Genomic DNA, 13,810 nt, shown 5'->3' with positions numbered 1-13,810 from the left:
GCAAATGCCGGTAAATGCTGGTAAAAAGTCCCTGTTGTAGGCGTACTTTTGATTTAAGGTCCGCTATGATAGCAGCCCTTGCAGCTTCAGTATACTTCTCGTATTTAGCTTTGTGCAACGTGTTGTAGCGGCGACTTAAATTGAAATCTTTCATGGCAGATAACGTCTCTAAGCAGACTAAGCACATAGGTTTGCTTTTAAATTCTGTGAACAGATAACCTTCCCATTTCACCTGAAACACACACACGGTTTTCTCGATCAAGTTTTCTCTCTCCTCCGCTCTTGGCCACGGCTCAACGTCTCTTCCTCACTGGTGGAGAAGACCCGGTGGAAGCGTGCACGAGGCGGCATCTGCATTAGAGGCGCTATCTAGTGGCCAACTGTCATTACAACGGATTCAGTGGCGCAGAGGACACATTTTTAATCTAAGGGCCACTTCGAGTGAGGTCGCGGGCCATGTGCCGCCCCCGGGCCACCAGTTGCCCATCCCTGGTCTATGCCATACTTTCATATTAACTGAGCAGGGAGATGGTGAGAATTATCAATATTAACATCTATGAATGTGATTTGATGTTTAAGGCAGATTTTGAACAAAAGCACTAAAAATGTGAACAGTCAGAAAGCTATAATTATTTTAAGCACAGTACACGCAGGTTACAAACTCTTGAGGAACCAGGCTGCCAGTGGTTTTTAAAGTAACAGGAACAAACTATAAATACAATAACCCAACCTACTTGCAGCTTGCATCTTTCGGTTTCTCTTTCTGTTAGATGGACCTCTCTCCAAGTATAATAAACATATTAAAATGTATTATTTTTGCCTTAAAATCCACCAAAAAGCACCAAACAAGGAACAGATTAAAATGCTAAAGAGTCTGGTGGGTCAGATCATCTCAGGTTTTCTTTGTTATAAATCCTCTAGAAAATGTGAACATTTCCTCCATGGCATTTAATTATTGAACTGTAATTTGAAGGAAAATGTGGTTAAAGAGTAACCAGACTGTGGTAGCCAATACTGAGGCTGTGTGCGTAAATTTGGGCGTATTCACTGCGTGGGAAAGTCGAAGGCGCATATTCACAGTACACCAACATAATACCAGTGACCACTGGGGGTCTCACTTCATTCAAGGACACACACAGAGAGTTTTTCTCGTTTGTCATTCTGGTGTCGAGACGAGACAGCGTCTACTGAAGACTACTTACTGATCACGCTCCGGAGTTCAGCCGCCTTCTAATGAAAAAAATGACAGCCCTCTCGTCGGCCCTTTAGGCGCGCCGCGACGCGCCCTACGCGAACCCAGTCCAGTGCGCCCGCTGCTGTTCTACTTTCGATGCGTAAGAGTTTGAGGGTTTCAGCCGCTGAGCAGGCACCGGGGAAGAAGAATCGGTTGTTGCATCATGGAGCAAGAAAGGAACAGACAGCGTTTGAAGCAGCTTCTGGAGAAGCCCGGGAATGGAAACTGTGCCGACTGCGGAGCTGCAGGTAGGCTGGAGGGGAGTCACCCGCTGATGATGGACAACACCTTTTCCTTCTTAAACATGTTTCTATATTTATATTCTGTGTCAGTCAGTGGGATTATCTTTGAGATGTTGTGAGGTACAAACGGAATGCCGCAACTCCTTAGTGTTTTTTTTTTTTGTTTGTTTTTTTTAAATAAAAGTCTTTAAAAATCTCGATCCATAATTATATTCATGCTTCAGTGGGCGACCTTCTCAAATGTCTCTCTGAATCTAGACCCGAGGGGCCACATTCAGCTTGCGGGTGGTTTCCTTTAGCGCGTGGTCTCACACCCTGATAGTCACACCTAGTTGGTTCATGCTTATCAAATCTCCAGCACATGCACAGTGCAAACAGGTGCGGTTTGTCAAATTAGCTGTCAAACACCTAATCTGAGTCAAAGTTATTTTTCGAGATCTTGAAATAAAAATGGAGCTCCAGCGTGAAATAAGCTCATAAAGGCAATAACTTTAGTGGAAACTTACTTCAGGTGCAGTCTGCCATTATAAGAGACATCTTATTCATGCATTTTTATTTTGTGGACTTTGTTTAGTTCCTTAACAGTCACGTATTCATCTTTGCTGCAAATTGGTTGTCCGACTTTATGTGTAACCTGGTTTCTTTGGAGGATCATGGACCGGGCTGGGCGAGGGTGGGGCTGGCTGTGACTGCACTTCAGACACATCAGTGTCTTGTCTCTGCAGCACCGGTGCACAGCCTTGCATGTTCAACGAAACTTTATAGTTCTTTGTTCTCATGCTATTTTTACATTGTGTGCATCGGTTGGAGCCATTCTTGACGTGGTCTGCCTTAACAGCGGTTGAAATGCTGCAGCACGCTCATGCAACCTACTGCCTACCAGTTCAAATGCACAGCACGCATATTGACCACCACTGAAGCTGTAATTCACAGCTGATCGGAGTAATGATTGTAAAGAATTTGTCTAAAGGAGGAGCTTTATATCCATTGCTGCAACACTCCCCAACTCAGTCCAACATTTAAACGGATCAGATTAGTCCATGTTGATATACGTGGCTTATACAAAGCAAGGTGTGGATTCTTTCCACACTTGGTTTTACAATTTTTAAATCTAGGTCACGGAGACTGTACTCGAGTAACTGCTTCCTGTCTGCACTACGGCTAGCACGTGTGGGAAATGTATTATTTTAAGTGCACAGACAAATAGCGTAGTATTGGGGCGAAGAAAGAGAAAGAATAACAATGAAAGAGTGACAGAAAGCACATCCTTTATCTGTTTTATTCTATCGTTCTCATCCAAGAAGTGAAGCACAGGAAAAAGTCCATATCCGTTTCTGCTGATCAGGTCCCTGTTATCTACATTTGGTAATGAGGACTTTTTGGTCAGTCATTTAAAGTTGCTTTGTGTGTATTTGTATTTCTTTATTCTGCATTACAGACCCAGAGTGGGCCTCCTACACCCTGGGTGTGTTTGTGTGTCACACCTGCTCGGGCCTCCACAGAAACATCCCTCAGATCAGCAAGGTCAAATCTCTCCTTCTGGATCCCTGGAGCTCATCTGAGCTGGAGGTGAGAACCACTGTGAACATGTGAACATATGTGTGTTTTCAGGCCTCAGCCTCACCCGTCCCGCTCTGCTCCGCTGTGAGCATCGTTCTCTGCCTCCTGCTCTGCCCTCGGAAGAATAAGACAAGTCATCAGTATCAATTCAGCGTAGTCTGAAAGGCATGAGCCAGCAGCTGGCAGACACAACTAATATCATTGTGCGTGTGAATGCAAGGGCGCTGGTTTGTGTGTGTGTCTGTGTGCAAAATCCTTGGACTCGCAGAAACGGTTCACAAAAAGCGGTTGATTTCTTTGATTAATGAGATTAACCCGGGTTTCCCCACCGGGTGCATGTGTGAATGTGTGCAACAAAGAAGCCTGTGGTGTGTCTTGCAGTCCCTCTCAGACCGTCTTCCCCTTTTCTTCACTTGATTTGTGTGTGTGTGCTCATCTTTACTTTCCTGTCTCTGTGCTGATGCACGCTAAATACAGAGAAACAAAAGCTAAAGCATCCATCTCTGCAGGGCTACCGCACTTCGGGCAAAGCCACACAAACGCTGAGCTGCGTCTCCCTCGTTACATTTGTATGTGTGCAACCTGCTGACAGTATGTCACTTACAAACTTTTACCTCCTCTGCAGTTTATGGACTCCGTGGGTAACAACGCTGCCAATGCCAAATATGTACAGATAGTCCCTGCCTTCTTCCACTGTCCCACATACAAGGATTGCATGTAAGTGATTCAGTTGTTGATCCTGCTTTGTTCATACCTGACAGGGCCCGAGTAGGTGGATGGGTTCATATTAGCAGCACTGTTGCAGCATATTATTGAGATTTATCCTGATTTAAAACTAAAGATCATCATACACAGACAATTATAGCTTGTGAAGTTGTCTAAAGGAGGATGAAATACCTTCAAATGTTAAAGGCATTGTCAATAAAACACCACATGGCTTTAAAATTCAATGACAGTGGCAAGAAAACACTAAAACTAGAACTAAAGTTCTTCACCTATATAATGGCAAGCTTTGTTTTTTGTGCTGCAACAGTGCTAAGCACCACCAGTGGGGTTTTCTGTTGTAGTTATTGCTGCACAGACGGATGCCTTCATTAAGGAGCGGTTTTGGTTTCCCGCAATGACACGCAGAAACTCCTCCACGATAAGGATGCCAAGTTCCTGTAGCATGAACCGGAAGCAACAGTTCAGTTCGAGGGTTACTTCTTAACTGTACAGGGAGAAAAAAAAAATAAAAATGCACCACGGCAAAACGCTGAGCCGTCGAGATAGGATCGCAGAACAGACTCTTGAAAGCAATAAATGTGAACTTATAAGTGAACAAAAGAAGAAGTAAAAAAGGGTAATTTATTAGCTGTGAAGGGCTCGGGGCGCTTGGTGAAGGGTTGTGTTCTTAACAGTTACATTAAAAAGTGTGATGCTGATTTGTTGAAAGCGACACAGATGAAGCAAAGCTGAGTGCCTGTCACCCGCTGCTTTGTAGGCTCCTGCGGGATCAATGGATCCGAGCCAAGTACGAGAGGAAGGAGTTCATGTCCGTGGAGAAGCAGGAGCCCTACTCGGCAGGTGAGAATTGAACCATCAATTCCATGTTTAATGAATACTCAGCGGGCATCATTCAGACATCATTGGCCTCACTCTTGGTTGGAACAGATGATCAGTTTCTGGTTTTGTAAGGGTTTAACAAATGGGATACGCTATGTTAACTGGTGACTTTTAGAAGTGTTGGCAGGGAATGTTGTAGGAGGTTATTTGACTTAGTAATGGCATGATATAATAAATTATTAAAAGGAATCATGACCCAGAAGGCAGCGGTCCCCATGGCTCCTTTATGTTCCCTATCTGAATAAGCCTTCCCGTCAGACCCGCTTGTTAAGTATTTTTACATCTAGATGGCGCGTCACCATGGCTGAGGGCTGGTCCTCAAAGGAATAAAATTGTTAAGCCAAAGTTAAGTTACTCAATAGATATAGATATAGATATTTTATAAGCCTTATGCCATTCTTTTCTGCTGAGTCATGTTCCCACATGAATGTGTGTCCAACCAATTGTTCAGTGCACCACCAACCAAACCAGTCTCAGCTAATCAGTAATGAACAACTGTCCCAGACGGACTGGGTGTGAGCACTCAAATGCAAGGATTGATTCGACAATGTTAAATGTTATATAAAGGTGTTAAGAATGGGGCATTAACAATCTAGAAACATATATAATTATGGATTGAGCCATTAGATTCTCTTAAGATTCTAGAGTCTTCTATACCACTATAGATTCTAGGATAGGGTCATTATGTACTCTTAAGATTCTAGAATCTTCTATGCCACTATAGATTCCAGGATAGGCTCATTAGGTTCTCTTAAGATTCTAGAATCTTCTATGCCACTGTAGATTCCAGGACAGGGTCATTACTCTTAAGATTCTAGAATCTTTTTTGTTGTTTGTCTTTCATTGTTTGTTGTGCCGTTAACATTCTAGAATCTTATACTGTATATAATGTAAAGATTCCAGATTTGGGCCATAATGTATTCTTAAGATTCTAGAATCTTCTATACCAATATAGATTCTAGGACAGGGTCATTATGCACTCTTAAGATTCTAGAATCTTTTTTGTTGTTTGTCTTTCTTTGTTTGTTGTGCTGTTAACATTCTAGAATCTTATACTGTACGTAACGTAAAGATTCCAGATTTGGGCCATAATGTACTCTTAAGATTCTAGAATCTTCTATGTTTCGCGAAGGAGTTAAGATTGAGCCTGTGACATTCTAAAATCTTATATATCATTATAGATTCTAGGATTGGGTCATTATGTACTCTTACGATTCTAGAACCTTTTTTGTTGTGTAAAGGTGTTACGATTGTGTCGTCAGCATTCTAGAATCTTATAATGTATGTAATGTAAATATTCCATGTTTTGTGAAGGTGTAAATATGGGCTATTAACATTCCCAGAATCTTATGTATTATGTAAAGATTCTAGGTTTGGGCCATTACATACTCTTAAATTCTAGAACTTTTCTATGAGGGGTGTCAAACTCATTATAGTTCAGGGGCCACACATAGCCCAATTTCATCTCGAGCTGGCCGGGCCAGTAACATAACAGTATAATAACCTTTAAATAACGACAAGTCCAGATTTTTTTTTATATTTGTTTTAGTGCAAAGAAGTACATTAGGAGAATGTTTACATTTAATAAACTATCCTTTAAAAAAATTAATTTCTTAAGAAAAATAAGTGCAATTTGGACATGTTGCTGTCTGCTGTTTAGTCCTGGGTCTCAGTGTTGTGTTCTGTCCACTATTACTAAAACAGTGGACAAATTAGGAATAGCAGTTATTTTCAATGAAAGGTCGCTGTCTTCTATGTTATTTTCCCACTTTGCAAATTTGTGCTGCGGGCCAGATTAGACCCTCTGGCAGGCCGCTTTTGGTCTGCGGACCTTATGTTTGACGCCTGTGCTTTGTATCATGCAAACATTCCAGGATAAGGCCGTTGTGCTCTCTTGAGAGTCTAGAATCTTATATATTATGTACCATAAAGGAGTTAACACTGGGCCATTAACATTCTAGAATTTTATACTATATATATAGTGTGAAGATTCCAGGATTTGGCCATTTTGTACTTAAATTCTAGAATCTTACGTGTTAAGAGAAGGTGTTAAGACTGGGCCTTTAATGTTATAGAATCTTATAAATACAGTAAAGGTTCCAGGAATGGGTCATTGACGTTCTAGAATCTTGTGTATGATGTTAAGATTCTAGGTCTGCGTCAAGTGGAAGTAATATTACAAACATATTAACTATTTCTTTTTTTTTTTATCCTTTCATCCACTTTCATCCAATTGGTTGAACAGCATATTTAATGATAGGCTCGCGTTTTTTTTTTCCAGCCTGCGTCTTATTTAAATATTCTTATTTATTCCTGTGTTGATTTCCTTGTTTGTGATCATACAGACAATTGTACAGATGGATTCACTTTTGAGAAATTCACACGTTCCTGCCACTTGTCCCTAGTTGAGCAAAGTCTCGGGGGGAAACAGGAAGCTGTCAAGCATGTCACTATGTTGTGCTGATAAAAAGAAGAAGAAGAAGAAAAAAAAAAGATGGTCCACAACCATGCTTTCTATCAGACTTAATTGACTGTTTCCCTTGGTGACTTCTGTGCCGGAAACAGGAAGCCATGCAAAATAAGAGTCTGCTGACCCCGATAGAAAACTGCCTTTGTGTCCGTCATTATTAAGGTGATTGAGGTACTTATAAAAACATTACATTATGTTACTCCACTCTTTTCGTGTTGAAGCTGAGCTTTCTCATCAAACGTGTAACAAGTGTAAGGAAGTGATGTCAGTGTTCACACAGGAGGTTCAAGTTCACACGTTATGTGTAAGTCAGCATGTTGAGGAAACAGATTGCGATGTCTAAAATCAACACAGTTCCTTTTTTTTTACTAATTTGTCATTGGGCTACTTTGGTGTGCCTTTACTCTGAACTAATACGCAGCGTGAAATTTCCCTCACGCAGATTGGTTCTTTCGTTTAAAATAATGCTTTAAACCCTTACACTTAAAAAAAAAAAAAATCCACAATATTTAAGTAGGTTGAAACAACAGCATTTGCAGTTTTGCAGGAGGTGCACGGCAATCAAGTATTCCAAACTTGTTTGTATCTAAAAGGCAGATTAGGTGGTAGGTGTGGCTCCTTGGACTGACACCACGCAATCCATATATGCAATGTGCATGAAGAAACTAAAAGCCAAATCTCAGTTTCAGGTAGAGGAGAAGATAGAGCGCTGTTATTCGAGTCGCATGACTGTCCAACTCTGCGTCTCTCCGTCAATGGCCTCTTGTGTTGCGCAGTGCAGAGGTTTAGGAGCATGTGGCTTGTGTGGAACAATACCTTCTTTTATCTACAACCATTCTATATTCTAACATTTCCCATAGAGTTTAAACCAGGATACCAGCAGCGACCAGAGCGGGGACCCGTAGAAAGTCAGAAGCTGTGGTCCAAAGCTCACTTTCCCCCTCCCGGGTCCAAATCTTTGACATCTCGTCGCTACAGTGAATGACCTCTCTTCTTCTCTTGTGCCGTGTAACGCCGTTGCGGTTCAGTCTGACTCCCCCGCCTCCTCCCAAGTGGTGGAACAAAACATTCTCACTCATGAATGATTCATGAGGATGTTACTCAACCAGAAGTTTACTCCTATCTGTGGCACAAACCATGACCTCAAAAGTGTTACTTGATTTTTTCAAATGCATTTTCCCAGAGAAATTTTGGCACATTTTCCCTCTCTCAAACATTGTCTGTGGACTTTAACCGTGCCAGCGACTGACTTGTTCACTTTTCTTGAGTTACGGAGAAGTGGTTGAGTTTAGTGTGCTCTTTTTTTTTTTTTTTATAAATTCCTATGTTGAAAGAGCCTTTCAGTTATTTCACAGTGCAACAGTGCTCTAGTATTTGTCCTCTAGTAATCAGTCAGCAAAATCCATCTAAAATTTAGTTCCTCATACTATGGACTGATTCGGTTTTATTTTATTGTAGCATCAAAGTCTTGATCTGTGATAGTAGACATCCCGTCTTTATACGTGTGTAAGTCTGTGTCTGCCGTTATTCTGTGTGTATGGCAGTGACGATGCACTTCTTTCTGCAGCGCTCTGTCCGTTGGCTTCTGCTAAATATGGGCAAAGCGGCCACTGTCGAGAGCAAGACCACAAAATGGAGCCAAGATGATCTCTTTGTTTGCATGTTTAGGAGAGATTTAAAAACCACAAGACTTCTCCGCTGTCTGATTATAACCGTTTCTTCTCAGGCCTGCAAGACGAGGCCGTCCGTTGGAGCTGAATTATTTATGTGTAGTAAAAGCAGATGTGCTACCTCCCGCCGCTGCCACCGTGGTTCTAAGAACAGTGACCACATACGCTAAAAGCGCGCAGGCACACATGCGCGAGGTCGCATGTGTCTTTGTTAAGTAGTAGCTTTACAGTAAATGGTATATGGCCTTGTTTTTATATAGCGCACCTTTCTAACTATTGGTACTCAAAGTGCACAAGCACACACACTTTCACACACCGGTTCTACTCACTGGGAGCGACTGGGGGTTCAGTGTCTCACCCTAGATTAACCCTGTGGTTCGTAGATAAAGCTCTACCTACTGAGCCGCAGCCGCTTTCATTGGCCTCTCACAGCGTGCCCAGAAATACAACTTTAAATGAATGTTGATGTTTCGCTGTGTTGAAATCGGCAGTAATAGCTTCCTAACGTGAGGTTACAGGTTGTTGTGATGCGTCAAAATGACCCCCAAAAATCCACTTCTGCGTCTTTAATGGTTTTAAAGTTTATTGGAGCTTTATTTCCTCTGTTGTCTCTGTTGGTTCATTTTTCTTCTGTTCGTCTTAGATTTTTGCAGTTTGACCTGAGTTGCGTTCCCTCTTTCTGTATTCCTGTTCTTTGCTAACGGTTCGGGAACCCTTGTCGCCTTGTCCTGACAGGCTACAGAGAAGGGTGTCTATGGAAACGAGGCAGAGACAACGGACAATACCTCAGTCGGAAGTTCATTCTGTCCGAACGGGAGGGCGTCCTGAAGTATTTCAACAAGAATGATGTGAGTGCTTTCCACAGATGTTTTTCTGCCAATTTTTAATCCCACTTTGAGGGTTTGCTCTACGTGTTTGGGCAAATGTGCTCATCCCATTCTTAAAACTATTAATGTGGATAAGGAAAAGAAAGCACTAACTAGTGTTTTCCAGGATTATAAGAAAGGATGTTGTGAAAAGAGAGACAAGACTGCAACACTGACAACAAATGTCCTCCCTCTTTGCAGGCTAGAGAGCCCAAAGCCATTATGAAGATCAATTCTGTGAATGCCACTTTCCAGCCGGCTAAAATTGGCACTTCTCATGGCCTGCAGATAACCTATCTGAAGGACAACAGCACCAGGAATATCTTCGTGTACCACGAGGACGGAAAGGTGAGGTGGACTGCCTCTCTGTTTGGGGTTTCAGAGGCGACATGATGAGCAGCAGCACGTGTCCATCTAGTGGAGATGTTCTGTAACTGGGTGCAGCTGAAGTTTATACTTAATAAGAGCTAAAGGCTTTACAATAATCAAATATGATAATTGTGAACACATTGTGGATTTTTTTAGATTGAATTTCTCCTACAAAACCTTTGACAAAAGATCTTTAGTCCTGTCATGAGTGCATAGTGCTGGAGATAACGAGTGACAGCTGGTGATGTATGCGAAGAGATGATATTGCTGTGTGAATGAGTCTCTGATCTTCCTGATGTCCTGTCCTGAAGGAAATGGTGGACTGGTTCAACGCCATCCGAGCCGCCAGGTTTCACTACCTTCAGGTGGCTTTTCCCGGGACTCCCACCTCCGAGGTCAGTAAATGCTGTCATCAATGCCGTCATGTTCTTCCATCAAGCACTCAAATGTTGTTTGTAGATTTTCTAAAATGCGAGTTCAAGTAGCATAAGCGATAGATCACATTGCAGAGCTTTTGAGACTAAATGTGGCTGCCGCTAACGGTTTTGTCTGGTGTCAGTGTCCTGGATCGCTTAAACCCACATTTCTAAGGAAAAATGTCGGACAGTATTGCTAGGATGGCTAAGGTGATCCCGTTCAGTAGGTAAATCAGCAGTGGGCTAACCACATATTGTCACATTGCATTAACAATTAGTTTTTAATGTTCAAGCGAGGTAGCAATACTGCCAGTAACCACCAGATGGCAGCACTTTATCAGTTCAAAAGCCATACATACATTTTATAACACATTTAACAATTAGATGTTTTGGTCAAGTATACGTACACAAGCGCAAATGCACATAGGGTATGTTTTAGATATGAGAGCCGTTTTCTTGATGTGGTTCAGTTCAATTCACCGTCAGTGTTGCATTGCTGCCACCATATTACTGACTAATGATTAACTGTACATCATTACTGAAACATTGAGCAACAGTGGAGAGATTGCAGAACAGAGTGGTGTTCACAATAATAGCAGCAACAACCCAGGTAAAGCGATTATAAAACAGTGATAGCTTCTCTTCAGTTCGCGCTGGTAAGGTGAAGTCTCCAGGCCCCAGACACCTGCATTATCTGCTTTGCTTCACTTGAACCTGTGAAGTTTAGCACTCACTTGGCTAAAATGCACAGTTCTTAGCTGGGATTGCTCTAAACATTCACCAAACCAGTCATCCGGTTACAAGTGGTATAGGACAGAACCCCGTAATAATGTAAGCTGTGGAGTCTTTAGAGTGCCACTCACTAAAAATCAATGTGTGACTCCTCGCTGTGCATGCACCGTATCCTCGTCCTCATAAAGCATTTCATGCAACGTCGCATGCAAATCTTGAGACACAAATTCCTTTTGGTTTTCTAGCTCCTTCTTACCTGCCTTTCTTGGAGCATTTCTTAACAAGTTACAGCCACCTGTAGAGGAGTGGATTAGTCTGTGCATCACATAATCCATGCTCTAGACACAGAGCATGGGCAAGTCGCTCAAACACCAATAGTTAGATAAACAAACCTAAAAAAAAAAAACTTAAATCGAACTTTCTAAGATCCTGGTTAAGGCCGGCACACACAGAAATGCTGAATCTGTGAATATTTCTCTTCTTTTTATTTGTCTAGCTGCTGCCAAAACTAACGAGGGACTACATAAAGGAGGGTTTCATGGAGAAGACTGGTCCAAAGGTGATTTTTAAAAAAACTTTTACCCTGTATTTATGTACATTTATGTACACGGTATATTAAGGTAGAGAAGTAACAACACTTTCATGGCATCTTCTGTCTCTGTCCTGCAGCACACAGAGGGCTTCAAGAAGAGGTGGTTTACTTTGGACGACAGGAGGCTCATGTACTTCAAAGATCCGCTGGTATTAAAGATGCACTCTATAATAAAAGTACACATATATATGCTGCTATTACATAATATGACCAGCAGATGGTGCTGTACCGCTTCCCAACATTGCGTTTATGTTTTTAGAGGCAGCGCTCAACATAAAGTATTGTAGATAACCCCAGTACCTTTCGTTTGCGGTTCCCAGCACGCCAGATCCACCACCTTCTTCTTCTATGTCACTGGATTTCAGTTGAATTAAAGAAGAGCAAATGTGTATCTGTTCGTAGGACGCCTATGCACGGGGCGAGGTGTTCATCGGCAGTAAGGAAAACAACTACACCGTGCTCGCCGGCCTTCCGCCTAACGTTCCAGGCAGCCACTGGCCATTTGGAATCACCATAGTGACCCCGGACAGGAGGTTCCTGTTTGCGTGCGAGACCGAAGACGACCAGAAAGACTGGATCAAGGCACTTCAGACTGTTATCAACCGACCAATGATGCCTCAGGAGTACGCAGGTAAGTTGAAGAAAAATATTTTGTGATTTTTCTAGCTCTTTAAATCTGATATATTTATATTTTTATCTTCCTTTCTGCAGTGGAGGCTTATTTTAAGCACAAACCGTGATTGTAATAGAGCTCGAGGAACTGTCGATGGATCTGATGGAGCGCCTGAAAGCCGGAAGACAAAAAAAAAGAAAGAAAGAAAAAAGGAGCATCTCATAATAGAAGCCCTTATAAAAAGCTGAAGGGGCGACAGAGAAGGGTGAGGCAGCTTTAACCTGTTATCATTACTCCCCCCCCTTTTCCTCCACCTGTCGCCCCTCCTTACATCCTCACTCACATGTGTGTGCCAGAAGCATTTCTTTGGGGGGGAGGGGGTCACTCCACAGCTCGTGAATGTTAGCCTAACTCACTCGTCGGTTAATGTGATGCGACATTCATACTTGAAGGAGGGACCTGAATGTGCAGGACTCAAGTAGGTTTGCCTTTCCTGTAGGAAGTCAGAACTGTTGCTGCTCATGTGTTGCTCAGAAATATACTGAAAAAAATAAAAAGTGTCACACTTCTGACAGTTACATGCAAACTAAAACAAAACGATCCGCCGCCAGACTGTAATATGTCATCAAGGAGTTACACAATACACACATTATTGTACATGGTGTATGAGTACAGTTCTATTTAATTTTCAATGTATTTATTTTTAATTTTTTTAACGGCACAGCTAGCTATATGCAGCATTTAATGTTATAACGCCTTCTTCACCGCAGGTACAATAAGCTACTTAGCATTTTATTCGTGCATATTTAATCGACTAATTGTGTTTTTTCCCCAAAACTGTTTAACAATTGTGAAGCAATTTGCCGTTCACGTTCGAGCTGTTGATTCATCCAGCAGAGGGAGACATATGCAAGTTTTGAAAACCCCCAGCAACCTGACTGAACCGGTGATTACATGTCTACAAAAATGCTTAATTTGTGCATGAAGCGAAGAGAGGGGGCGTTTCTGAGTAGCACGGTGACAAAGTAGATAGATAGATGGATAGACGCCAACTGCATGTGCTGATCTGCAGCTGCACGCTCCTAACCAGGCGTGAAGACAGTTTGTGAAATGTGGTCGCTATTAAAAAACAGGTAAATACCACACGTCCTTTTGTACGTCTTTTTTTTTTATTATTATTATTGTCGTTAACATTTGGTTACAAGAAAGAAGTTACACATTGAAAGGTAGTAAAACCGAACATCAAGAGCGGGAAAAACACAAGACTATGCGGTGAGGACTGTACAGAGAGTCTATTTATATGGTTTCTACGGCTGAAGATGAAGTCTACCAAACCGACAATCATCTCTTTACATAAAGAGCAGGTTAAATACTGTAATAATTAGAAGAAACGGTAAGAATGTCTTTAAGAAACCATGGCACTGTATCCTTCTTTTATATA

The 13,810-nt window shown here is 41.9% G+C and overlaps 1 protein-coding gene across 1 annotated transcript; it reads left to right on the top strand.

Annotated features, from left to right (window-relative positions):
• Nucleotides 1–824: 824 nt before the first annotated feature.
• LOC311506499 (arf-GAP with dual PH domain-containing protein 1-like) lies at nucleotides 825–12,603 on the top strand. The gene is made up of 11 exons (XM_084570476.1): nucleotides 825–1,482; nucleotides 2,915–3,045; nucleotides 3,662–3,753; nucleotides 4,520–4,602; nucleotides 9,517–9,629; nucleotides 9,849–9,995; nucleotides 10,328–10,411; nucleotides 11,661–11,723; nucleotides 11,834–11,905; nucleotides 12,159–12,387; nucleotides 12,468–12,603. The coding sequence occupies exons 1-11, from the start codon at nucleotides 1,398–1,400 to the stop codon at nucleotides 12,494–12,496; spliced, it is 1,128 nt and encodes a 375-aa protein (XP_084426602.1). The 5' UTR covers nucleotides 825–1,397; the 3' UTR covers nucleotides 12,497–12,603.
• Nucleotides 12,604–13,810: the final 1,207 nt, after the last annotated feature.

Source organism: Chelon labrosus (assembly GCF_963514085.1).
Source record: "Chelon labrosus genome assembly, chromosome: 21".
Lineage (NCBI taxonomy): Eukaryota > Metazoa > Chordata > Actinopteri > Mugiliformes > Mugilidae > Chelon > Chelon labrosus.
Note: the sequence above shows the minus strand (reverse complement) of the source record. Positions and strands in the feature narration are given on the sequence as shown.

What these genes read in the sequence shown, in the direction of transcription:
- LOC311506499 (XM_084570476.1), top strand. Translation starts at nt 1,398, where the DNA reads ATGGAGCAAGAAAGGAACAGACAGCGTTTGAAGCAGCTTCTGGAGAAG. An exon ending in CCCACATACAAGGATTGCAT is followed by an intron (nt 3,754 to 4,519) that starts GTAAGTGATTCA and finishes GCTGCTTTGTAG; the next exon opens with GCTCCTGCGGGATCAATGGA. An exon ending in AGTATTTCAACAAGAATGAT is followed by an intron (nt 9,630 to 9,848) that starts GTGAGTGCTTTC and finishes CCCTCTTTGCAG; the next exon opens with GCTAGAGAGCCCAAAGCCAT.